Source organism: Monodon monoceros, unplaced genomic scaffold, assembly GCF_005190385.1.
Source record: "Monodon monoceros isolate NGI ecotype Baffin Bay Population unplaced genomic scaffold, NGI_Narwhal_1 Super_Scaffold_7, whole genome shotgun sequence".
NCBI lineage: Eukaryota > Metazoa > Chordata > Mammalia > Artiodactyla > Monodontidae > Monodon > Monodon monoceros.
In genome coordinates, this window is record NW_021703784.1 from 71,781,632 (window position 1) to 71,807,376 (window position 25,745).

A 25,745-nucleotide genomic window follows, 5' to 3' on the forward strand; every position below is an offset into this window, starting at 1 on the left:
AATGACCTCCCTCATCCATTTTTCCCTCATCTATATCAGGGATATCTATATCTGGTGTGCTGCCTGTTTTTGTAGATAAAGTTTTATTGGAAAATAGCCATGCTTGTGTATTTATATATTGTCTTTGGGGCTTTCACATCATAGCAACAGAGATGAGTAGCTTCAATAAAGACCATACACAAAACCTAAAACAGTCACTTTACATAAAATGTTTGCTGACCCCTGATCTGTACCCTTTTTATGTTCCTCTTTAAGGGTGAAATTAACAGGATATAATGTTGGAAAGCTTACATGATGGTCATATTAAGTCTGACAAAGTATACAAGAAGAAGTTGCCAACTATCTAACGTTGCTTTAGAATTCTGTTTCTTCTTCAGTGCTTCTCATAGTAAGGACCTGGTTCAGGAAACTAAACATACATACCTTTCCTGTAACAGATACTCTTGCTGGGTCAGCATTTACAGTAGCACATCATTTACTTTGAAAAATTTGTATTGATCAGAAATTTAAACACAGTCAAGAGGCTTAACACGTCCGTGGAGGAAGAGGAGGGTAGAAGTAACTCAGTTTACACAGCAGTCGACTCCAGCCCAATGCAGCTATCATATCTGCCTTACATGCCCCCTTAGAGAAGACTTGAGAAACTTCTTATCAGTGACATAGCACCAGTTATTTTTTCTGGGTATCTCAGATGTCAGGTTTGGAAGAAGCAATTGCTCTGATGCCAGCAGATCTTATCGTGGGCTTTATTTAGAAGATAATTTAGTGCTGCTGTCGTTGAATAATAAAATTCCTACAGCTGTGGAGAGAAACAGAGTTTGGGGGAAGGAGAGGGTTATTTCTCTGCTGTTTAAGTCTGAAGGCTAGTTAATAGTAAAATTTTTTCCTTTGTGCATTTCTTTGGCACATATGTACTTGCTTTCAGTTTGTTGGTATAGGGGTATGTAACTTATATTTTAATTCAAGAATCCCCTACATGTTGACATTTGAAGGACAAAGTTAATTTTGCTATTTATTAGTCCAAAAAAAAGAACATCAATGTTATTTTTTAAATTTTGTGTTACAAAGGTTTTTACTAGTTATGAGAAGCGAGTTTCTCCCTGAACTCTCTCTTTCCTTACCTCTCTTAACACTTACTCTCTTGGTTTTCTTCTTACTTCTGTGGTCTAGCTTCTCAGCCATTTCTTTTCGGCCTCCTTTTCTTCTACTCATCCCTTAAATTCCGCTACTCATTATGTATCCCTAGGTGACCTCATAAGCTCCATAACTTATACTTGCATTTATGTGCTCACGGTTCCAAATTTATATATTGAACCCAGATCACCGCTTTTGAATTTCAGACCTGTATAGTCAGCTGTTTGTTGGATATTTTTACCTGTTTGTCTCATAAGCATTAAACTCTCATATTCCTCTTGAATCTGCCCTTTTTTTAATTTCCTATTATAATGGTTAGTACCACAGTTTACCCAGTTGCTAAGTCTAAAACTGTGTCATCCTTGACTCTTCTCTCTTTCTCACCTTCACAGCCAGCCGGTCTTACAGCCCTATGAGTTCCACCTCCTAAACACCCCTTGACTGTATCTCCTCCTCTCCATTCCCACAACCGTCACTCTATTTCAGATCACCTGTATTATTACATTTATCTCTTAGTTTGTCTCTTAGTCTTGCTCCCTACCTTTTATTCTCCACATTGCACTCAAGGTGGCTTTTCTAAGACCAAAATCTGATGAAGTTGCTACTCTATGTAAAAATTTTCACTGGCTTATCATTATTCTTAGAATAAAGTCTAATTTATTAATGTGGTTTACTCAGCACTGTCTTCTTTGGTCCCTCCTTTGTCGACTTCTGTTTCACTGTTCCTCTCAAATTGGAGTGTACTGTGCCCCTACATGCCCACTGCCCCCTCTACCTAGAACACTCTTTCCCTCCCACTGGTAACTTAGTTGGTCTTCAGTTCTTGCCTTAAACAATATCCTTGTTCCCCTGCTACAGCTACAGCTAACTTAGATTTCTGAGTTAGCTGTTTTTTTCTGTAGGTCCCTTAGTAACTTGTGCTTCCCCTTTCTTAGTATTTATTACATCACTAATAATTGCTAATATATTTGTCAGAATTGTGTAAATGTAAGTTTGAGTAGGGACATGTATGCACAGTCTGTAAAATAGAATAACTTATCAGCACACATTTGGTGCTCATAAATGTTTACCTTTCATAATGGATAAGAGAGGGTAATATGAACTGGTCTTCTACACAACTGTAAAATTCTATCACACAACACACCTTTTTAAAGGATTTGCCTCTTCACGTTTCAGAGGAACATTTAAAGTAAAAATCTAGTACCTCTTTTACAGTCAGCATGTTTAATGTTAATAAATATGTTTATTTCAGGATTGTGTCCATCCTTTCTAAATAATTTGAGTGGGAACCCATCATTGAAATCTTTGTTTTAATCTTACCATCACAGTAACAGAAATCTTTTATTTATTATTTTTTTAAAGAGGCCACAACATGGAACTTGGTTATTTTCTCTGATCCATACCTTTGTTAATCCCCTGCTGCTAGTAATCATTTGCTAGCAATCTGTACTGTTGGATTTGATATTTATATTTAGCCTTTAAAAATTATATTTTGTTATAAAGAGAGATAATGATAAATTGTTCGTTGTTTTATTTGTTACAGTCTACCCTGATATTTGCACTATCAGCCTTGTGGCAGTAAGTGATATGAATAAACATGCTGATAGAATTACTTTTTGGGATGATGTCTATGGCTTCAACATGTCCTGCATGAAGAAAGCAGTTATTCCAGAAGCTGTGGTGGAAGTTTTAGATCCAAAGACTCTTATTTCAGACCCCTGTAGTATTAAGGTAGGTATTTTACTAATTTTATTTTCTTTAACAGTATGGCTATTTTTCTTAGTTTTCATTTATGAGTTTAGTATTTCAAATGAATATATTGATTTTATATATGTGTCTTCAAAACAGTAATTATTCTTTCTATTTTAATTAATCTAAAGCAGCTTGATATCATAATATTTGCCAGTTCACTGTGTCATCCCTTTGGAATCACTTCTCTTTGTATATTGAAGTTCCTTATACTGAAGGGTCGAATCATTTATTTTGACTTAGCGAAGGCAAAAAGTCCTGCTGTATTGTCATTTCTGCTTCACCAGCACATTCTGGCCTTATCCTAGCATCTCGTTTACAGCCAGATTATTCGTTCATATATGTTTCACACAACTTCTCTCACCCAGATTTCTTCCAGCCTTTTCAGATTAATTAATTATAGTGACTGTGCCCATGAAACTAAAACCCTACTATGTTCACATTGCTTAGTTAATTCCTTTTGTGTTTTAATCTTACTCTTCACCATGTTAATCTCTAGTTTTATTGTCAATTTTGCTATGTCGAATTTACATGGGTGGAATAATAACTTTGCAGTGAGTGAAAGTCCTGTTGCTTTTTTAAAAGACTTCTTAATTCATCTGTTTCAATTGTATCATCAGATAAATATAGCCTGTTCAGTGTTAAGTTCAGAACATTGTCTCTTCTTTTTTAGTCCACTGTTACTTTCATAGTATCAATAGTTGTTCTCTGCACAAAGTAGATATTCAGTTAGTGTTCATTAATTTTCTTGAATTGATAAACTATTTTAAGTTAACACATAAAGTTTCTCAACAACAACAAGCTGATTAAAATTGCATTCAACTTTTAAGAAAAAAAAATACAGCCTGGTTAATGACTGTAGGACTGTTCACTGCCCTGGTATACTGAGTGTAAGGGATTTATTTGGGTTCTTTGACTCAGGGTAGGGGTGTAAGCCAACTCAGCATTAAGACTGAGCAGAAAGAGGAGGGTCATGTGGGTGTGCTAATTTCTCTCTCTAGTTATCTCTTTGCTTAATGCCAGAAATTCTATGAATAAATAAAATAGTTGAAATAGAAAATTTAGGACTGATAAAGGTGTTTAAAAAGTATATATATATATACACCCTTTCTCTTATTTTCTTTGTTTAGGTAAATATAGTATGTTCTGTGTTCTGCAATCCTCCTATAAATAAAAGGCAACCATGCTGTAACGTTTTAAAATTTTTCTCAAACTATTTAAAATAGAGTAATGTTTCAGGTAGTCGTATGAATTGTGTTCACTGTATACCTACTCATGGTAAGTCAAATGTTGACAGCCTTTACAGCATCATTTGGTCACACTGCTGTAGCTGAGTCCATCTACTCTCCATAGTGAAATGGAGAAGGATTTGAACTAGGTAGGGCAGAATAAGAAAATAAGGATATTTGGCCATTTTTTTCCTGAAGTGAATCTTCGTAGTTGGTTTTGCTCGTTGGTTGGAATTGTTGTGGTTTTTCCTAGTATGTAAGAAACTTCAGAGGCACTTACAAGAGTGAATTCTAAAACACCTTGTCCTTTTAAATAGCATATGTTTTCAAGTTGGCATTTCCTACAAAAATATTAACTGTTATCACACATAATTTATTGTAAATGTATACCACTGGTGGTATACAGAATGATTTTAGTTGGAACATAGGAAAACATTTTTTATTTGAGAGTATTTTAATGTGTCTTAGAAAAAAACTTTAGTACAACAGAGCCATGATTTGATATATATTATTCTTATAAGAAGTCTAAGTAAAAAATACTAATTTGATTTAAAGAAAAATTAACTGAATGATAGTGCTAGTAGCCCTTAAATTTAGAAATAATCCCAAAAGTGGGGTGTGAATGATTAAAGTTGGCAAAGCATTGGTTTACAGTAAACCTTTTTGCATAAAAAAAAAGAAGGAATACTTTTCTGTTTGTTTCTGGTTTTGTTTTTACTATCTTTACTAAGTTCTTCCCTCCACTCTTTTTTCACGGGTAGCATATAGATTGCCATACAACATGTGTCTCAGATTTGGAGTTTTCTTCAGATTTCACCCTAAAAATCACAAAGACATCGTTGTGCACGGTAAGCTATTTCATTCTACTTTCACAAATCTCTCTAGTAGTGCAGTTGATTGGCAGGCTAATGAATTACCAGGCTTGTGATAAATGAAAAAGACTATTGCCTTTGACAGTCTATCTTTGCCTTTGTTAGACTATCGAATAGATCTGTTTTAATAGGTCAGTAGACTTCAGAAAAGGTAGTTTAGTTCAGAAGAGAAAGTATTAGGGAACCATTTTACAGAATGATTTTTCTTTATAGATTCTTCATTATTACCTATCATATAATTAACTGAGAGCACTCAACTTTATCTTCATAGACAAAAATTAATGTCCTGCTCCTCCCAGTAACTCTTAACACTCAATTTAGATGGAAATAAGATGTTTATTTGGTGTAATACTTTATATTCTTGTGAGAAAAATAATGAAGAAACTGATTGTTTACCTTTCCTTAAAGAATCAACCTGGTGTAATAGAAAAAGTATGCACTTTAGAAGAGTTAGACAAATCTGGTTTCACATTTGGTTCTGCCACTCACTAGTTTGTTACTTTGTTCAAGTTACCTTAGGTAATCTGTACCTCAGACTAATCAACTGCTTTAAGAAAAATGTTAATAATCCTTTCTGACTAGAAGACTAGTTACATTGATTAGTGAGATAATATGTGAAAACACCTGCATTGTAGCCGGAAATGTTATTAAAATATAGTAATTCTTAAATAATTTCTAAATGTATATTCATACTAAGGTAACAATATATGCCTTTACCGGGAGACTCAGAATGTTAATAAAATGCAGGCCTTTACTTAAGAAGGTATGAATTTACACAGGTGTTATGATATAAATATTTACATTATTTTAAATTTTAATTATATTGTTTAAAAAATACTAATTAAAACTTCAGAATTAAAATTTGTATTGAAAACTGTATTGTCAGAAACTGTGTGAAACAGATTATAGTCATGTTAACTTTGACTCTTCAACCTGATTCTTTTCAATACTTTGCTCAGATTGACATACAAAAGATTTTATGATTTCTTTAAAATTTTTTCAGTTCATTTTGAGCCAATAATTATTTTATATCCAAATGAGTTTAACTGTGTTCTTTGATGTTTTGAGGAATTCTTTTTTTCATTGAAATTGGTCTTACAATTTTGAAAAGTTTAGTATCTAAATCCCAGATTTATGATCATTAAGCACCCATTATATTCATTTAATTGGTGAAAAGCAAAATCTCATTCTTCCCATTTGTTTATCCCAGATTTTCTAATTCTGCTTTTTAGTAACTGAAATGATTTGGTCAATTGAAATTACAGGCTAAAGTCTTTAACTCCTAGACTTACTCTGTGTTTTGATATTAGTAATCCTTGAGAGTTAAAAAAGACCTCTTTTTAAAAAAATTTATTGAAGTGTAATTGATTTACAATGTTGTGTTAATTTTTGCCATACAGCAAAGAATGTATATATAACATATATATGTATATATATGTTATATGTATATATACATTCTTTTTCATATTCTTTTCCATTATGGTTTATCACAGGATATTGAATATAGTTCCCTGTGCTATACAGTAGGACCTGGTTGTTTAATCTATTCCATATATAATAGTTTACATCTGCTAAGCCCAACCTCCCACTCCATCTCTCTCTACCCCACCCTCCCCGCAACCACAAGTCTGTTCTCTATGTCTGTGGGTCTGTTTCTGTTTCGTAGATAAGTTCATCTGTGTCATAGTTTAGATTCCACTTATAAGTGATGTCATATGGTATTTGTCTTTCTCTGTCTGACTTACTTCACTTAGTATGATAATCTCTAGATCCATCCATGTTGCTGCAAATGACATTATCTCATTCTTTTTTATGGCTGAGTAGTATTCTGTTATATACATGCACCATATCATCTTTATCCATTCGTCTGTCAGTGGACATTTAAGTTACTTCCATGTCTTGGCTATTATGAATAATGCTGCTATGAACATTGGGGTGCATGCATCTTTTTGAATTATAGTTTTGTCCAGAAATATGCCCAGGAGTGGGATTGCTGGGATCATATGGCAACCCTATTTTTATTTTTTTGAGGAACCTCCATACTGTTTTCCATAGTGACTGCTCCAATTTACATTCCCATCAACAGTGTAGGAGGGCTTCCTTTTCTCCACACCCTGTCCAGCGTTTGTATTTTGTAGATTTTTTAAATGATGACTATTCTGACTGGTGTGAAGTGGTACCTCATTGTAGTTTTGATTTGCATTTCTCTGATAATTAGTGGTGTTGAGCATCTTTTCATGTGCCTGTTGTTGGTCATCTGTATGTCTTCTTTGGAGAAATGTCTGTTGAGGCCCTCTGCCCATATTTTGATTGGGTTGTTTTTTTGTTGTTGAGTTGTATGAGCTCTTTGTATATTTTGGAAATTAATCCCTTGTCAGTCGCATCATTTGCGAATGTTTTCTGCTATTTTGTATGTTGTCTTTTTGTTTTGTTTATGGTTTCCTTTGCTGTACAAAAGCTTATAAGTTTGATTAGGTCCCATTTGTTTATTTTTGCTTTTATTTTTATTTCTTCACCCTTTCAGAGTAAGCTTATAGTTGTTTGATTAATCATCTATATTTCTTAAAACCTTCCTTTCCTTCCCAGTATGTGTCCTCTAACATGAGCCTGACATGAGTAAGATTTGTGGGCTAACGCGCTTATTACATTTTCATTGTCTGTGAATTCCAACCACCCACCCGTACCTGCTCCAGCTGTCTTTTGCTCTTTGACATTGTGCCAGCTCCTTACACTCTCCCCTGCCAGCCATCTGGAGCTATTATGCAAGCCTAGTCTCTGCGGCTACTTTTTAGAATTTTTGCCTGGTTACTTGGGAATAATCCATTAGCAAAGGTATTAAGAGGATGAATGCCTAATTGGAACTTTGTTTCTCCATTACATAATCAGAAGAATTAATGGAAATATGAGAAATAAAAAACAATGCCTGGTAAAGTGATGGAGAAAGTTACTTTGGGGAGGAAGAGGTGTGGCTTTCTTAGAGTGAAGAAAAAGATATCCAGTTTTGTACTGCTAAGTACAAACCTTCAAATACATTAAATGCTTTCTTTCTTATGCTGGAAACTTGAATGAATAGCTTAAAAAATAAGATGGACGATTTCTCTGAATAGTTAAGCCCATTTGAAACCTATGCATAACCATTTATTTCATAATGAGATTCTAAATTTGTGACCTAATTAAAATATTGGAGGAAACTGGATTTTTCAAACTAACAAGATGCTTAGAACACCCTCTTTGAATTTAATTTCGATCGCATGTGTGCTGTAGACTGATAGTGCTTTTAGATGGCTTTGTGAAGTGTGTTGGAGCCTTTAATGGAAAAATATCTTTTCTTTGCAGTCTCCCCCACCAACATACACACAGACACACACATACAGCCCAGAAGAAATTTGATAGCATTTCTAATTTAATGTTTTACATTAGCAAACTTTATGTTTTGAGGAATTTAACATGATGTGATACTTATATGTAAATGTTTGAGCCTTGGTTGTCTATAATGGTTGAAGGATAATTTTCCAGTGAATGCTAGTAACACATACATAGCAATTTTTTGACCATTTTTTACTGTATCAGTTGATATTATTGACAGTTAAGGTCAAATCACCTTTGCTTTTATGATGAGGTATGAAGCTTTAGTTAGCAACTGGCTTCCTATCTATCATATCAGCCTGTCTACCCTTGCAGTAAATGAAGAATAAAGTCCATTATTTTTATGGAAAGTTTATAGGTGTTCAAAAGCAAATGATTTAAGGCTATACAATTTAGAACCAGTGTGTTTTATCTCGTGAGTTATGGCTTATTTTTTAATGTCATTTATGTAATTGTGTAATGTTCTCTTACTCTGTGTTCCAGCAGCATTTATATTGGCATCTGTCTGTATAAGCTCCTTAAAGATATAGACAAGCATCCTTTTCATAATCCTAGGTGTACATTAAATGACTTCTCATACTTCCTTTTATATAAATGTGAGTTGTTTACCTTAAGAATGAAAATATTTAAGAGGGTTTTATCAGATTACATGCTCACATACGTAATGTCTTTAACATGTAAAGATTTTTTTTATTTGATACATCATCTCTTAAAGCAATCATTTTTCTATCTTAATTTCAACATTATATTTTCTGTCTTTTATTCTACCTCTCTATTAGTGTGTACTGGAATAATGACTGTACAGCAGTGTTCGGTTTGTATAAACTTTCCTTAGTATGATTTTAAGCCTCATTTAACAAAGAATATTATTTTTTCTAGCCATTTTTCTTTTACTGCAGTTGTTAAAGATGAACCAGTGGATTAAATAAAAAATATCAGACTTTTTCAATACTTGTATTTAAAAACCTCTTATATTTTGGATTTTATACAAGTGCATAAATATGAGTTCAGTGACATTTGAGAGCTATTTAATTTTTATCATAACTTTTAAAATCTTTATAATAATGTAAAATTTTATATTAACAGACATTTCAGTTTGTTAAACAAATATTAAATGCTGACTGTGTGCCAGATACTTGTCCGAAATCTGTGGGCACAAAACAAAACAAATAAAACTATACTCTGTCCTGAAAAGGCACTTAAGTGAGAGGAGACAGGTACTGACATTTTAGTATGAATAATAAAGATAGGAATATAGAGATATTAAGAGGCTAGTCTGAGATTGGGAGCACAGAAGTGAGGTATTTTTCTGGTGGAAAAATTATAGTTGGTAATCAAATTTTACAGCCAAGATTTCATGACAAAGATAATAAACTTTACCTCTCTCAAAAAAAAAAAAAGATTTGTGTTTTAAACAGGGAAGCCTATTCTATTTCGAAGGATGAAAAGATTGACAGAAAAGCTGAAGTATGGTAGCCATGTAGGAAGTTCATTTTGGGGTAATTTCTATTCACTTATTTTTTAAATTCACTGGTCTTTTCTTCATTTGTATTCTTTCTGTTAAGGTCGCCAATAAATATTTTCATTTTAAATATCATGTTTTTTAGTTGTAGAATTAATATTTTGATTGAGTTATTATTTTTCATCTTTTTAACCACTTTGGTCAATCTTTTTACCTAAATTCCTTAATATTTATAATAATTCTTTTAAGACCTGTTTGCTAATTCTATGAGCCACCTGCGATTCTGCTTCTGTTGCTTTTTTCTTTTGACTGTGGTCACATTTTCCTATTTCTTCTCATATTTCATAACTATATTTTATGCTAGACATTGTATAAAAGATAGTACAGTCTTATGTAAGTAATACTTTCTCCTAGACAGGCCTCCACTTACCTCTGTCTGGTAGCTAGGATGACGGCCTGATCCCTTCTATCTAATCTGGAGTTGAGCTTGATCAGGGCTGGGTACCACTGCAGTTAATTTACTGTGACTTGAGCATAAGATTAGGCCTCTCCCTCTTGCCAACTTCTTGGAAAGACCATCAAAATAAAGCTGAGTTTAGGGAGGAAAACAGAGTTAGGATTATTTATGAGGTTTGAGAGATCTGATTTTCAGAGGGTCTGTCTATGCAGAGCAAGGGATTAGAGGGGAGAGGAAAGGTCCTGATCTGGGTTTGGCATAGTTCATGATCTAGTTGAGAATTGGTAGTGCCAACTAAAAATTGTCACTTGCTGTCTGCCTTTACAAGGATTAGGTCACTAATCTTCATGAGAGATTAGTTGCTCCCTCTTTGTAGCAGTTCCTCAGTGCTATCTGAGACGCTGTGTCCTGGGCTAGAGTCCCCATTTTGCCCCAAATAAAACAACTCACAACTCTCACGTTGAGTTTTTTTTTTTTTTTTTCAGTTGACCGTAGACACAGTGAGGGGTGGGTTTCAGAGTGAGTTTTGAAGAGTAAACAGTGTAGTTGAGCCATCTGCTTTTGAGAAGAGGGTGGTGCGTATTTACTCTCAGGATTAGCTGAAAAGTTTATTGTTCATATAAATGGGTTTTCTTGAGGTGCCTGAAACAAACCACCTCATCTTTCTGGGCAAGAGTTTGTGGAATAGCAGAGAGCTGAATAGTAATACCTTGCTAATGGTGACAGCGAACTGTGTGGTTGCAGATGCTTTTGGCTTTAAGATCTTAACACTGCAAGAAAACCTCTCTCTTCCTGTTTTGTCGTACAAGCACTAGCTTCATCTGCCTTCTTAGTTTGCAGAGATGACTAGACATCCCTTTCGGGATTCTCCAAATTCCAGTGCACCATACTAGCCCAGACCTGGCGGTCAAAAATTGGTTGGGTTTTCCTTATCCCAGCAAGGTTCCTGTACCTGTGGCATTTTTACTGCTTTGCCCACCCGTTGCCCCAGCATTGGATAGATGCTCTCAGGTGACAGCAACTGTTTCTGCCTGCTCAGTTGGGAAGGGCTCATTCCTCTCTGGAAATAATTTATTTAGACTTTTTTTTGCATCCAAGGCTCTTTGATGGTTTTAGTGAAAAATATAATTGTTTAGTTTCCCCAGGTTTTTTTTTGTTGTTGTTGTTGTTGCATCAGAGTAAGGAGAGGGTCTTTTGCAAACATACCCTACTAGAAACAGAAGTCCCTGAATGCATTATTTTAAAAGACCAATCTAGAAAATAAATCTGGGTCTACACATTTAGGATTATTTTTAAGTTAGGAAAAGTAAGTGAAAATAAACAAAAGTTAATGAGTGAACTGAAAATAAATTATATATTACCTCTCAATTCTCATTTTGTTTTTTTTTTCTTTTTTTAAAAAAATGATATACTTGATGAATGGTAGAAACATATATTTAAGAGGCACTGATATTTAGCTTTGGATGGAATCAGAACAAGTCTTGAGTTACAGTTTCTAAGGCTAATGTAAATGTTATTAAAAGAAACTTTAAAGTGTTTACCATTCAAACTTTCCTGATTCTCAAGGAGTACTCATAGTACTTGTTTTCATTTTATGCTTTCAATAAGCTTTAAATTTTTCTGATGGCTGAAGAAGAAACATCAAAATGAGCCCATTTCTTTGCAGTTGTGTTCTTTAACTCTTCTTTCAAAGCTTTTTAAAAATCTCTGATAGTCGAAGCCTACTAATTTTAAACTCATTCCTTGGTATTAAGTCAGTTCTTAGTACTTTTGGGTGTAAATTGACGTAATTTTGACCTTGCAAAGCCAATCAACTAAAGAAACTATTAAAACACATCTGTGCTGCTTAGAAATAGTAAGATTTGTCTTGAACTTGCATCATAGATTTTAGTGGGACATCTGGTATATATTTTAACAGGCTTCATTAAGTAAATTTTATGTCTCGGAGGGAGAGCATTTCTAATTGTGAGGCTCCACCTCTACAGTCAGTTTTAGGTTTCTACTTAAATGAATAACCATACAGTCTAGAGCCTGGTCCTGAACTTTCTGCTCTCTTCTGAAACCTGAACCTTTGGAGTTAGGCTTAGATGGTGTTGAGAATACTTAAATCTCTTTATTTCCAGGAACTGGTTATTGAATAGTATTATGTGTTAAGAGCTGCAAGGCATTATAGTAATATAATAGGCATTAGGCAATATATAAGGCATTATAGTAATGTAGCTGCAAGGGAATATAGTAATAAGCCATTAATGCCTCTATTGATGAGGCATTAATGGGGGAGACAGATATTAAAGTTCACTTTGTGGCTATTAGATAATACCAAAGAATTAATGAGAATTTGGTTATATGTGATAAAGGCATTGTAGTTATATAAGGAAATGTTCATATTTTTTAGAGTCATAAACAAGTAGGTAGGGGAGAAGTGACATGATGTCAGGCATTCACTTCAAGGCAGTTCAGCAAAAAGAGGGGCACGGGGCAGAGGGAGAATAGATGAAGCAAATGTGCCAAATACTGGTCACTGTTGAATGTAAGTGATAGGTACTCAGAGGTTCTATAATTGTGTATATGTTTGAAGTTCTTCATAGTCGGATCTTTTTAAAAGATCATACTAATGACAGTATTCTAAGAAACGCCTAAGAGTGATGAGGCAAATGTACTGTGCTAAGTTGCTTCCATAAAACTCAGCTATCTGCTGTAGCTACCAAGGCTGAACACATGCTTACCCTATGGCTTAACCTTTTCACTCTTAGAAATACCTTCATATGTTCACCAAAAAGACATGTACAAGAATGTCCATTGCAGCATTGCTCATTAGATCCCTAAACTAGAAGTAAGCCAAACATTCATCAATAGTAGAATGGATAAATACATGCAGTATATTTATGGAATAATATACATCAGTGGGAAAAAAAGGTGATCTTGACTATACACTATGACATGGATGAATTTCATGAATACAACATTCATGAAAAAAGGAAAAAAAGCCAAATACAGACTCTGTCTTTAAATTTCCATAACAAGCTAAACTAGGATAATGGTGATAAACATCAGAATAGTGGTTACATTTTGTGGGAGGATTTATCATTGGATTGGAAGGGGAATAATAGAAGCTCTGGGGTCTTGAGAGTGGTCTGTATCTTGATCTAGGTAGTGGTTGAGTGTGTTCACTTTGTAAAAAGTTCACTGTGCCCAGTCAGTGATTTCCTCACTTTTATGTGTGTGTTATATATTTTATACTTGTATTCTTCAATAAAACATTTTTTAAATAAATGATTCTCACATTGGCTAAAAAAAGAAAATCTCTATTTTTTTGCATGTACATAATATTTCAGTTTAGGGCTTCCCTGGTGGCGCAGTGGTTGGGAGTCCGCCTGCCGATGCAGGGGACACGGGTTCATGACCCTGTCCGGGAAGATCCCACATGCCGCGGAGTGGCTGGGCCCGTGAGCCGTGGCCGCTGAGCCTGCGCGTCCAGAGCCTGTGCTCCACGGCGGGTGGGGCCACAGCAGTGAGAGGCGTGCATACCGCAAAAAAAAAAAAAAAAAAATTCAGTTTAAAAGTTCTTAAAGAACAAACCAAAAAAGGACATCCAGTGGTCAGAAGCTTGGTGAGTAAAAGGAACTGAAAGAAGCCCAGCATGGCTGGCGCATGAAGACCAGTGCTGAAGGAGGGTGGCAAGCTGTCCAGATCATTTAGCACCTGTGCTATTTGTTTTTTTCCTTAGACCAGTGGGAAATAATTGAAGTTTTTTAAAGAGAGTGATTTGACCTTAAGGGCACTTGAGAAGGGTCATGGTTGGAATGTGGAGAACTATTAGGGAGACCAGAGTGGATATGAGAGGCCTATGGGTCAGCTATTACAGTACCTCAGGCAAGAAATGACAGTGACTTGCACAAAGGTAGTTTTAGCGGAGATGGAGAAAAGTGGATGTATTTGAGAGCTATCTAGAAGGTAAAATTGCCAGGACTTGAGCATGGATTAGATAATGAGAGATGAAGGAAAGAGGTCACAGTGGTGTCTGTAAGGTTTCTTCCTTTTACAATTTGAAGAATGATGGTACTATTTTGTAAGACAAAGAAACTTGGAAGAAGAACAGGTTTAGAGGGGACGATAAGAAGCTCGTTTATTAGTATGTTGAATTTGAAATGCCTTTGAGATATGCAAGTAGTGATGTCCAGTGGAAATTAGAATACTCTTCTGTGGTCTGTCTTGCCCAGTCAGACTTGTGACATGTCCTGTCCACATATGATATATGACAGTAGAATCAAAGAAGTATAGGCAATCATAAAATCACTCTTGAACTAGGATGTATTTTCTAACCTGTGCTACTTCTTGAGGTTAATAGGCTCTAAAAGTTTTCTTTTCTCTCTCTCTTCCTTTTTTTTTTTTGGTAGGCAAATCCAAGGGAGTAGCATCATGGGCAAATAGAACTTGATCCAAATTAACTATTGAGGTAGAAGAAGAAGAGTCCATGAGAGAATTAATGGTCTAATTAGTGCAGATGATACTACCCTCCATTTTACTTAATGAATATGTGCCCCAAAATGAGCCTGAGGTGGGAAACACATCTGCTGTTTCTTTAGTTATCTTCCGCTTCCAAGTATTTCTGCAGTATGAGCATCTTGCTGGACTGCATGCGATTCTTGCCTCTAAAGGTATATACAGTAGTCACCCTTATACACATTCCAAGACCCTCAGTGCATGCCTGAAATCAAGGATAGTACCATACTCTATATGTACACTATGATTTTTCCTATATATACATACCTGTGATAAAGTTTAATTTATAATTAGACACAATAAGAGAATGTTCAAATTGCCAGCATCACTACTCTTGGAGTTCAGGGCCATTACTAAGTACAATAAGGTTTACTCAACAATTGATCAAATAACCGAGTTGGCTACTTAAGTGAGTAACGGGTAGGTAGGATAAACAGCAAGGATACTGTGGACAGAGGGGTGATTCTCAACCTGATCGGGATGGAGCAGGAGGGCGTGAGCTTTCGCCACACTACTCAGAAGGTCATGGAATTTAAAACTTATTGCTTATTTCTGGAAATCTCCATTTAATATTTTCATGGGTAACTGATACCAAAGAATGGAAAACTGCAGATAAGTGGGGACTACTGTATTTTTAATACAACATGGCACTCTGCAAGCCATCTGCTTTATCTGGAGCCCAACCAAAGAAATGGTGATTTGTGCCATTGCCAGAAGAACTGGTTGTATTGAACATATTGAGGGATGGTTTATATTTCAGTCTCCAATGCAAAACCTTAAGGGGTTTTCCTGAGTGATTTTGATTATCTGAGATTTTTCCAATATGTGACTTATCCTCTATATAATGTATGACTCTGCTGTAAAAGAATGCTTTGTCTCATATTTAAAGGGATTCTAGCTAGTTCTGATATTTTTGAGATTTGGTTAAAGTCCAGGTGTACCCTGTGCATTACCTACAAAATTTTGGACACTTCCACTTAATCCTGTCTTATTTTTCATTTTTCCCAGCCACAGAGGGTCCATCCTTCTAAACTGGACCCCTAAGGATTTTAACCTTTTAAAATCTGGATTTCTTCAACTCATTCTCCATGTTTAGTTGCCCTCTTACCTACTTTTGTTCTTTCTCCTTGGAAACATACCATTAAGAAAAAATTAATTTTTAAAAAGATATCTTTCCCACTTCATATTAACTTTGAGGTATATGTTTATTGAGTAGAATAGTGGGAAGAATCACCTGCAGTATTTAACTGTTACTTAACCTATGCAGAGAGAATGCAGAAGTCCACAAAATGAGGAACCCTGAAGTTGAGTAAGACATCTAGTCCTTGGAGTCAACAGAGATTCCTATGCTTTATCCTCTTTGAAAGCCATGCTGTAAATGACACTTCTGAATCTGCATTTTTAAAAATTCATTAAAATTGATTCTGAATCCGCCTATTGAGTTATGTTATAAAAGGATTTGAACATCACTTGTTCTGAAATACAGGTTGAGTGGAATGTTGAAATTCTTAAGCTACATTATGATCATAATTTAATTTTAGATAGGTATAGGGTCATGCTTAAAGTCAGCAATGCCCAGGGTCAGAATCAATTTATGAGAGAAATAATCATACTCAAGCCCAACTAAAATATTTATTTTAAGCACAGCAATAAGCATAAAAATCAAATAATCAATAATAGTGGACTCTTGATTAGAGATGTCAGGGAAGTTCTCCCCAGCCTTATCTCAGAGGCTGCCAATTAGCATTATTAGGTTGTGATAGTAAATGAGTTTGACCAGGTATTTTCCTCTCTGATTCAGGCAGTTATCTCTGGAATAATGACCTATAAGGAAGTAATTTTCTCAGTTCAGATTCCCTTTGACTTATGCTCTGGCAGAAACCATCGTAAATATTAGCATTCAGATCTTCTAAAAATCCTAAAGCACTTAGTATTTCCAGACTTCAGAGGTATATGGATGTATTCACAGGAGAGATCAGTCCACATGCAAAGATGAGTCAAGAATTGAAAAAATAAATTTTTGTTGTATATACCTGTTTACCTAAATCAGTCTTATCTTTTTCTTTTTTAGAAGACTAGATGAGGAAAGGACCAATCTTGAAATAGAAGGGAGTTTTCTAAAAATAATTTAAATCAAAGAGGAAAGTTTAAACAGTGGTAATCTAGCACTGTGGTTAGAAACTTCAAACTTTGGGCTTCCCTGGTGGCGCAGTGGTTAAGCATCTGCCTGCCAATGCAAGGGACACGGGTTCGAGCCCTGGCCGGGGAGGATCCCACATGCTGCAGAGCAGCTGAGCTCATGCTCCACAACTACCGAGCCTGCGCTCTGGAGCCCGCAAGCCACAACTGCTGAGCCCACGTGCCACAGCTACTGAAGCCCACACGCCTAGAGCCTGTGCTCCGCAACAAGAGAAGCCACGACAGTGGGAGGCCCGCGCACTGCAACGAAGAGTGGCTCCCGCTCACCACAATTAGAGAAAGCCCGCACACAGCAACAAAGACCCAACACAGCCAAAAATACATAAATAAATTTATTAAAAACAAACAAAGAAACAAAAAACTTCAAGCCTTAAAGCCAGTGGGCCAAGTTTACCAGTATGACTTTAGAAGAGGTATTTAACTTCTCTGAACTTCAAATTTTTATCTGAAAAGTGGAGATAATAACACCAATAATTGCTGGGTATTATTTTGAGTGCTAAATGAGATAGTGCATAAAAGCGTTTACCACTATGCCTGGCACATAGAAAATGCTCATAAAATGATCTGATTAGTATTTCCATTCACTTTCCTATCTTGCTGCATTTTTTAAAGAAAGGATTATTTAGTTTTATTTTTAACATTCATTTCCTTATGGGGATTTAGGATGGTGTGATTTCATAGATTGGATTTACTTGCTCCATCAGGATTGAACAAGCATCACTGATTTGGCTCTCAGTACTATCTTAAAGACCAGTTTCTTTACAGGCAAAGATATGCAATGAACTCTTTGACCTGTTCATATCCCTGAATATCTAATGGATTAAAGAAATGAGACCTTCTTTCAAAATGCCGCATTTATGCAAATCAGGTGCTTCTCAAAGCAAAATCACTCCTTTCTTCTTACAATTTTGCAGAGAGTCACATTTTTTACTTTTTAGATCACTAAGACAGTGACATCGCTACTACAGCATGCCCGTTCTTTTAACAAGTGATATGTCCTGGCTGTCCCTAAAGTCTGTACCATAGCATTCAATCTGATTTCTTTTTTCTCTTTTCCTCGTCATCCTTTTATTCAGCATCCAATCCCATGAATGGGGGCCCCGAAAGATGTAAGTCGTTGTCTCACTCAGTATTCAGAGATCATAATCAAAAAAACACCTAACTTATACTAACTAGTATAATTACCTTTGAAAAATTGCAGCCCTAAATGACAAAAAAAAAAAAAAAAAAAAAGTAATGTTGCCAGATTTTTCATTCTCACCCCAGGTGTTGGATAGTTTTTAGAAGGGCTCAGGCGGGGAGGTGGTAGCCATATATTTTACTTCACTTTTCAAAACAGAAAAAAAATCCTGTTCATTCCTGGAAGGTAAAGTGTATCACATCTTCTACTTGCCCCCTATTTCCTGTCTGTCAAGATTTCTTTCAGTATTCCATCTCCTAGTTTATACTTCTGAAATTTCATAAAGACAAGAAGCGTCTGGTAGAGATTGATCTCCTAGTCACAAAAATGAGTTTTTAATAGTTTTCAGTTTTAAACCTCTGCAGCAGTCACAAAACTGATTTCTTTTTTGTTCTGCACTCATTTTTTAATTCAATATATCTACTATTTTGTCCTTAAAATTAAAAATATAATGTTTACTTATCATTGATAGTATTTCCTGGCATTTGAGGAATGAGAAGTGGGCCATAGAGGCCTTATAGCTTTTAAGGAACATTGGAAATCAGCATGAAAAATGGAATATAAGGAAACAGTAACCACTGACATTGAGCTGTGAGAAACTGATGACATGTGAGGAAGCAGGAGATAGAAAACTAGAGAAGCAGTGGGCTGTAAGAGTTTTTAAGTGGCAAGCACAGACACACACACACACACACACACACACACACACACACCTTTTCAAAATGACTTTTCATTCAAGCAGCATGTATTGGATACTAGTGCTGTGTTAGGCACTGTGAATACAACAAAGAATGTAGTCTCTGGCCCCAAAGACCTTCATTTAGTAGGAGAGGCCAACATATAAATAGATGATTGTACTATGGTGTGCTATAATAGAATTTAAATACTACAGGCATATATAAAAGATAGCATTGACCTGGCACACTCTTATTTACTCACTTTCCTCGAAAATCTTGCTCATATTTAAGGTTTTACCGTATTAGGCATGGCTTTCTTCCAGAAAGCCTTCCTCATACTGTATGCAGTAAATTAGTGGGGAGTGACTGATTAATTGATGCTGGTACTGACATCAAGGAATATTCTAGAGTAGTTGACATCAAATATGAGTTTTGAATAAAAAGTAGGAAATAAGAGAAGTAAAGCCTCATGGTTTTCTTTTCCCAAAGGTCGGTAGGAGTTGAGCATAATATATCATTTCATTTCTTTTATTTGTTCACTCAATTAGCAAATCTTTATTAATTTCCTTTAGTCCCTGAACATCCCAGGCTATTTCATGCCTTTGTAACTGCATGGCTATTTTCACTAAATGTTTAGATTGAATGCCCAGTCATTGTGCTTAGGCACTGAGGATAGGGAGGTGAACACAGTTGCAGAGAGATTGCCCTAAAGGGCCTATTGGGGTTTACAATTGAACAAAAGACATTGAACGAAAAGCATTATGAATATGGTGAATGTTATTGCAGGGAATGCAGGGACATTTAATGGATGTATTATAATCTACTCTGCGGGATTAGGGAAGGCTGCCCAGGGAAAGTAACATTTAAACTGAGACATAACAAGTAAGAAGGAGCTAGTTTAGAGAATGGGGAAGAGAGTTACAGGGGGTACCTTAGATAGGGGAAAAAAAAAAAAAAGTGCAATGATGGATCTGCCTTCTGTAACAGTGGACTGTGTAAAAGGAGTTACCCTTTTACTGAGACCAGGTACAAAAGCTGAAAAAAGTACTAAATATTGGGCTTCCCTGGTGGCGCAGTGGTTGAGAGTCCGCCTGCCGATGCAGGGGACGCGGGTTCGTGCCCCGGTCCGGGAAGATCCCACATGCCGCGGAGCGGCTAGGCCCGTGAGCCATGGCTGCTGAGCCTGCGCGTCCGGAGCCTGTGCTCCGCAAGGGGAGAGGCCACAACAGTGAGAGGCCCACGTACCGCAAAAAAAAAAAAAAAAAAAAAATACTAAATATTATGTGTTTGAAAGTACCAGAGAGATAAATTAGTAAAGCATTACCAAGCCAAGACTCAGAAAATCCAAAGAAATGAGACTGGCATTTGGGACTGCTTTTGCCCTGTAGGCGTTTACCAGTTCAGAGGAAGCAGCTAAAGGACTTTGTAGCCCTTTTGATAGCCTCACATGGTTAGGAATACAAAAATGGAGCTCTTTAAAAATTCCCCAGTGCATTGCATTGGGACCCAGAAAGACTGTACCCAAGGGTAAGGTAAAACAGAGGTAAATGAGCCCTTGCAAGGACTGCAGCCCCACTTCAAATCATCTGGGTGGCCCAGGAAATTCTCAGACCCCATTTTTATTTATTTATTTATTATAAATTTTTTTATTTTTGGCTGTGGTGGGTCTTCGACGCTGCACGTGGGCTTTCTTTAGTTGCAGTGAGCAGGGACTACTCTTCGTTTTGGTGCACGGGCTTCTCATTGTGGTGGCTTCTCTTATTGTGGAGCATGAGCTCTAGGCACGCAGGCTTCAGTAGTTGTGGCTCATGGGCTCTAGAGCGCAGGCTCGGTAGTTGTGGCTCACAGGCTTAACTGCTCTGCAGCATGTGGGATCTTCCCGGACCAGGGCTCAAACCCATGTGCCCTACATTGGCAGGCGGATTCTTTTTTTTTTTTTTTTTTTTGCAGTACGCGGGCCTCTCACTGTTGTGGCCTCTCCCGTTGCAGAGCAACAGGCTCCGGACACACAGGCTCAGCATCCATGGCCCATGGGCCCAGCCGCTCCACAGCATGTGGGATCCTCCCGGACCAGGGCACGAACCCACATCCCCTGCATCGGCAGGTGGACTCTCAACCACTGCGCCACCAGGGAAGCCCGATTGGCAGGCGGATTCTTAATCACTGCGCCACCAGGGAAGCCCCAGACCCCATTTTTAGATTAAGATAACTTTGCTTTTGCCAGCACCCTCAGGTTCCTGGCAGAAAAAAAGATTCTTTCTAGAAGAGTATTTTTATAAGTCTGAAATTATTTCTGCAGTTTTTCATATATAATGTTCAGAACATAATCGAAGGTAATGAGTCACACAAGGACACAAAACAACATCAATCAAGAACCAGCTAAAACAGGAAATAAAAATAGAGCTCCAGGTGTTACAGGTGTTAGATGTATAGATATGGGCTTTAAAATAACTATGCTTACTAAGTTCAAGGACAAAAGAAATTACAGATGTCAAACAAATAGTTGGAAATATTTAAGATATAATAATATAAGAGATTTGAAAAAGAACCGAACAGATATTCTAATACTGAACTAAAGATGAGTTTAGCGGTAAATATTAAATCACTAGTGTAGAGAGGATTATTGAACTGGATTTTATGTCAGAGGAAATATCCAGAAGGAAGCACAGAGGAATGCCACGATGCAGCATTGGGAAGGGCAGGAGATATAGAAGATACAAGAAATGGTCTAATATATGTTTAAATGGGAGTCCCAAAGGGGAAAGGAGATGAGACTATTTCAAACTATTTGAAGAGATAATGGCTGAGAATTTCCCAAAACAGACGAAAGACAGTGAGCTACAATTTAAGAAGTACAACATAATTTGAATAGGAATGGATAGATATTTTACGTTTCTGGGTATATACCCCAGAGAAATTAAAACATATCCACACAAACACTTGTTCATGAATGTTCATAGCAGCGTTATTTATAAAAGCTAAAAACTGAAAGCAATCTAGATGTCAGTCACCTGAAGAATGAATAAACAAAATGTGGTATAGCCACACAATGAAATATTATCTGGTTATAAAACAGAGTGAAGTCCTGATACCTGCTACAGAATGTATGAACCCTGAAATGATGAGTCTTGAAAACATTATACAAGCGAAAGAGGCCAACTACAAAAGAATTCCATTTATATGATATTCCATTTCTGTGATTCCATTTATATGAAATGTTCAGAATAAGCAACTCTGTAGACAGGGCATAAGACAAGGAGTATGGATATAGGGTTTCTTTGGGGGGTGATAAAAAATGTTCTAAAATTAGATTATGGTGATGGTTGCACAACTCCAAATATACTTTTTTAAAAATTGAGGGACTTCCCTGATGGCGCAGTGGTTAAGAATCCACCTGCCAATGCAGGAGACACGGGTTTAAGCCGTGCTCTGGGAAGATCCCACATGCCGCGAAGCAACTAGGCCCATGTGCCACAGCTACTTAGCCTGCGCTCTAGAGCCCTCAATCCACAGCTACTGAGCCCACGTGCCACAACTACTGAAACCCGCGTGCCTAGAGCCCGTGCCCTGCAGTGAGAAGCCACTGCAACGAGAAGCCCGTACACTGCAACGAAGAGTAACCCCCACTCGCCGCAAGTAGAGAAAGCCCATGCGCAGCAATGAAGACCCAATGCAGCCATAGATAGAAAGATAGATAGAATTATACAGTTTATTTAACTGGGGAAATTTTTATGGTATGTGAATTATATTTCAGTTGAAAAGAGGGGAATAAATCCACACCTAGATACATCCTACTAAGACTACAGAAACCAAAGAGAGCATTTTAGAAGCCTCAGTGGGGCTGTAAGTAGAGCATTGGAATTACCTTCAAAGGAGCAGTAAATAGATGATTTCTCAGCAGGAACAGTAGAATTGGAAAGACAGAAGATAATTCAATGATGACATCCTTGCGGGGACTTCCCTGGTGGCGCAGTGGATAAGACTCCGCACTCCCAGTGCAGGGGGCCCAGGTTCGATCCCTGGTCAGGGAACTGGGTCCCACATGCATGCCGCAACTAAGAAGCCCGCCTGCTGCAACTAAGGAGCCTGCCTGCTGCAACTAACACCCAGTGCAACCAAGTAAATAAATATTTTTTTTAAATGATATCCTCACTGTGCTGAAAGAAAATAACTGCCAACTCTGAATTTTACCCAACTAAAATAACTTTTAAGAATGAAGCTGAAATAGATATTTCAGGTGAACAAATAGAAAGAAGGACTTCCCTGGCGGTCCAGTGGTTAAGACTCCACACTTCCACTGCCGGGGGCATGGGTTAGATCCCTGGTCGAGGAACTAAGATCCCACGTCGCGCAGGCAAAAAAAAAAAATATAGAGAAAGAATTTGCCCCAGGAAACTGATTTCTGAAGGGTATATAGGCAAACAAAAACGATCCCTGATGGAAGACCGGAGGTAAAGGAAGCAATAAAGATTAACAAAAGTTATATATGCACATATATTTGCACATAGCAATAGTTTCACTCCTAGGTATATACCCAATAGCAATGAGTACTTACGTTCACCAAAAAACATTATAAAAAAAGTTCATAAAAGTGTCAACTTAAAACTACTCAAGGGGCTTCCCTGGTGGTGCAGTGGTTGAGAATCTGCCTGCCAATGCAGGGGACACGGGTTCGAGCCCTGGTCTGGGAGGATCCCACATGGCACGGAGCAACTGGGCCCGTGAGCCACAACTACTGAGCCTGCGCGTCTGGAGCCCGTGCTCTGCAACAAGAGAGGCCGCGATAGTGAGAGGCCTGCGCACCGTGATGAAGAGTGGTCCCCGCTTGCCGCAACTAGAGAAAGCCCTCGTACAGAAACAAAGACCCAACACAGCCAAAAATAAATAAAATTTAAACTGTTGATTCATTAGTGTAATTTAAAACAAAACAAAACAAAACAAACTACTCAATACCTGTCAACAGTAGATTGGATAAATAAATTGTATAGTCACATATGTCTTAGAGCCATATAACAGCGTAGGTAATATGCAATAGTAGAAGTGAATCTCAAAAACAATAATAAAGAAAATTAGCCAGGCACAAAAGACTACACGATATATGTTGAAGTATGTAATAGGGAAAATGAATCTGTTTTAGAAGTCAGGGTAGTTAGTGAGGTAAGTGTTGGCCAGGATGTGAAGAAAAGGGAAGCCTTGTGCGCTTTCGGTGGGAATGTAAATTGGTGCAGCTACTATAGAAAACAGTATGGAAGTTCCTGAAAAAATTAAAAATAGAACTACCATATGATCCAGCAATCCCACTTCTGGGTATATATCCAAAGGAAATGAAAACAGGATCTTGAAGAGGTATCTGCACTCCCATGGTCATTGCAGCATTATTTATGATAGTCAAGATATGGAAATAACCTAAGTGTCCATCAGTGGAATAGATAAAGAAGATATGCCATATACATATATATATGTATATACACACACATACGCACACGCACACATAAATGGAATATTATTACGCTGTAAAAGAAGGAAATTTGCCATTTACCACAACATGGATGGACCTTGAGGGTATTATGCTAAGTGAAATGTCAGAAGAAAACGAATATTGTTTGATATCACTTGTATATAGAACTTAAATAAAAAGGCCAGACTCAGAAACAGAGATCAGAATAGTAGTTACGAGGGAGTGTGGGATGGGAGAAATGGGGAAATGTTGGTCAAGGGTACAAACTTGTAGTTATAAGTTGAATACGTTCTGGAGATCCAATGTACATCATGATGATTATAGTTAATAATACTGTATTATATACTTGAAGGTTGTCAAGAGAATAGATTTTAAATGTTCTCATCACAAAAAAATAAATGATAATCATGGGATATGGTGGGGGTTTAGCTAATACTGTGGTGGTAATCGTTTTGCAATGTGTAAGTGCATTAAATCAACACATGGCACACCTTACGTTACACATTGTTATATGTCAATTATATCTCAATAAAGCTGGGGAAAAAATCAGGGTAGTAGTTACCCTGTGGGGGTGCCTGGGGTTGGCTAGGTGCCTAGGGGAACTGCTAGGTGCTGGGGTGTTTTGGTTCTTGATCTGAGTGTGGGTATCATAGCTGTATTCTGTTTGAAAATTCACCATGGTGTGCACTTTTGTGTACTTTTCTGCATGTCCGTTTTAGTTTAAAAGGTTTTTTTAAGTGAAAATATTGGTAAATCTCAGTGAATATTGAATGTATAAAATAATAGTATCTTATTTATAGCTAGGAAGAAATGTAAAGGAGTTAGGCCACGTAAGGTATCAATCTACAGCACGTCAGAATTGAAGTATTTACGTTTTAGGTTCTGAAGAGGTGATCTCTTCTGCTCCGTAAAACCACTTTCATAAGCAATTTTGAAATTACAAGGGAGAAATCTAAGTAAATTTTAAGGGAATTTCAGTTATAATTTGGGAATATTTTAAGTAGATCAAAAATTAGTTATGTTGAGTTTTTCAGTAAAAGTACCTTTTAAAAATATTCTGAGAACTGTGGTCTGTTTTGATGCTTTCCATATTGCTTGATCTATTTCTAAACACTACTCAGTTTGGCAATATCCCTTGAGAAGTATATGGCACTTAACGTGTATTGTTCCCTAGAGGAATCAGGAAAGAAAAGATGCAGATTTCCTCTTGGGATAAAATAGAAAATTAATTGAAGAGGGAAGAGTCTATAATTTAAGCTATTGTTAACATTAGGAGAATATCATAATATGTAATTTTCATTTTTGTTGATTATGTCTTCTTAGTTTAAATACCAGTTATCACCATCAGAGTTCATGCTCTTTATGCAGCAGCTTGGTATGGCCTGTATTTTTATCTTCATCTTGTTGGTTTATAGACAATGATGTAAGCTTAAAACGTATAATCTTTTTTATGCAGTAT

At 36.7% G+C, this 25,745-nt stretch overlaps 1 protein-coding gene across 3 annotated transcripts in view; it reads left to right on the plus strand.

Annotated features, from left to right (window-relative positions):
* PRMT3 (protein arginine methyltransferase 3) overlaps positions 1–25,745 on the plus strand; it is a 136,805-nt gene that overhangs the window by 83,670 nt on the left and 27,390 nt on the right. For 2 of the 3 annotated variants that reach the window (XM_029208431.1, XM_029208433.1), the window contains 2 exons: positions 2,678–2,865; positions 4,874–4,960. In XM_029208431.1, coding sequence (XP_029064264.1) covers positions 2,678–2,865; positions 4,874–4,960 — 275 coding nt within the window. Of the gene's footprint in view, positions 1–2,677; positions 2,866–4,873; positions 4,961–16,039; positions 16,143–25,745 lie in introns of those variants that run through there. The other variant, XM_029208432.1, reaches the window with a different exon arrangement.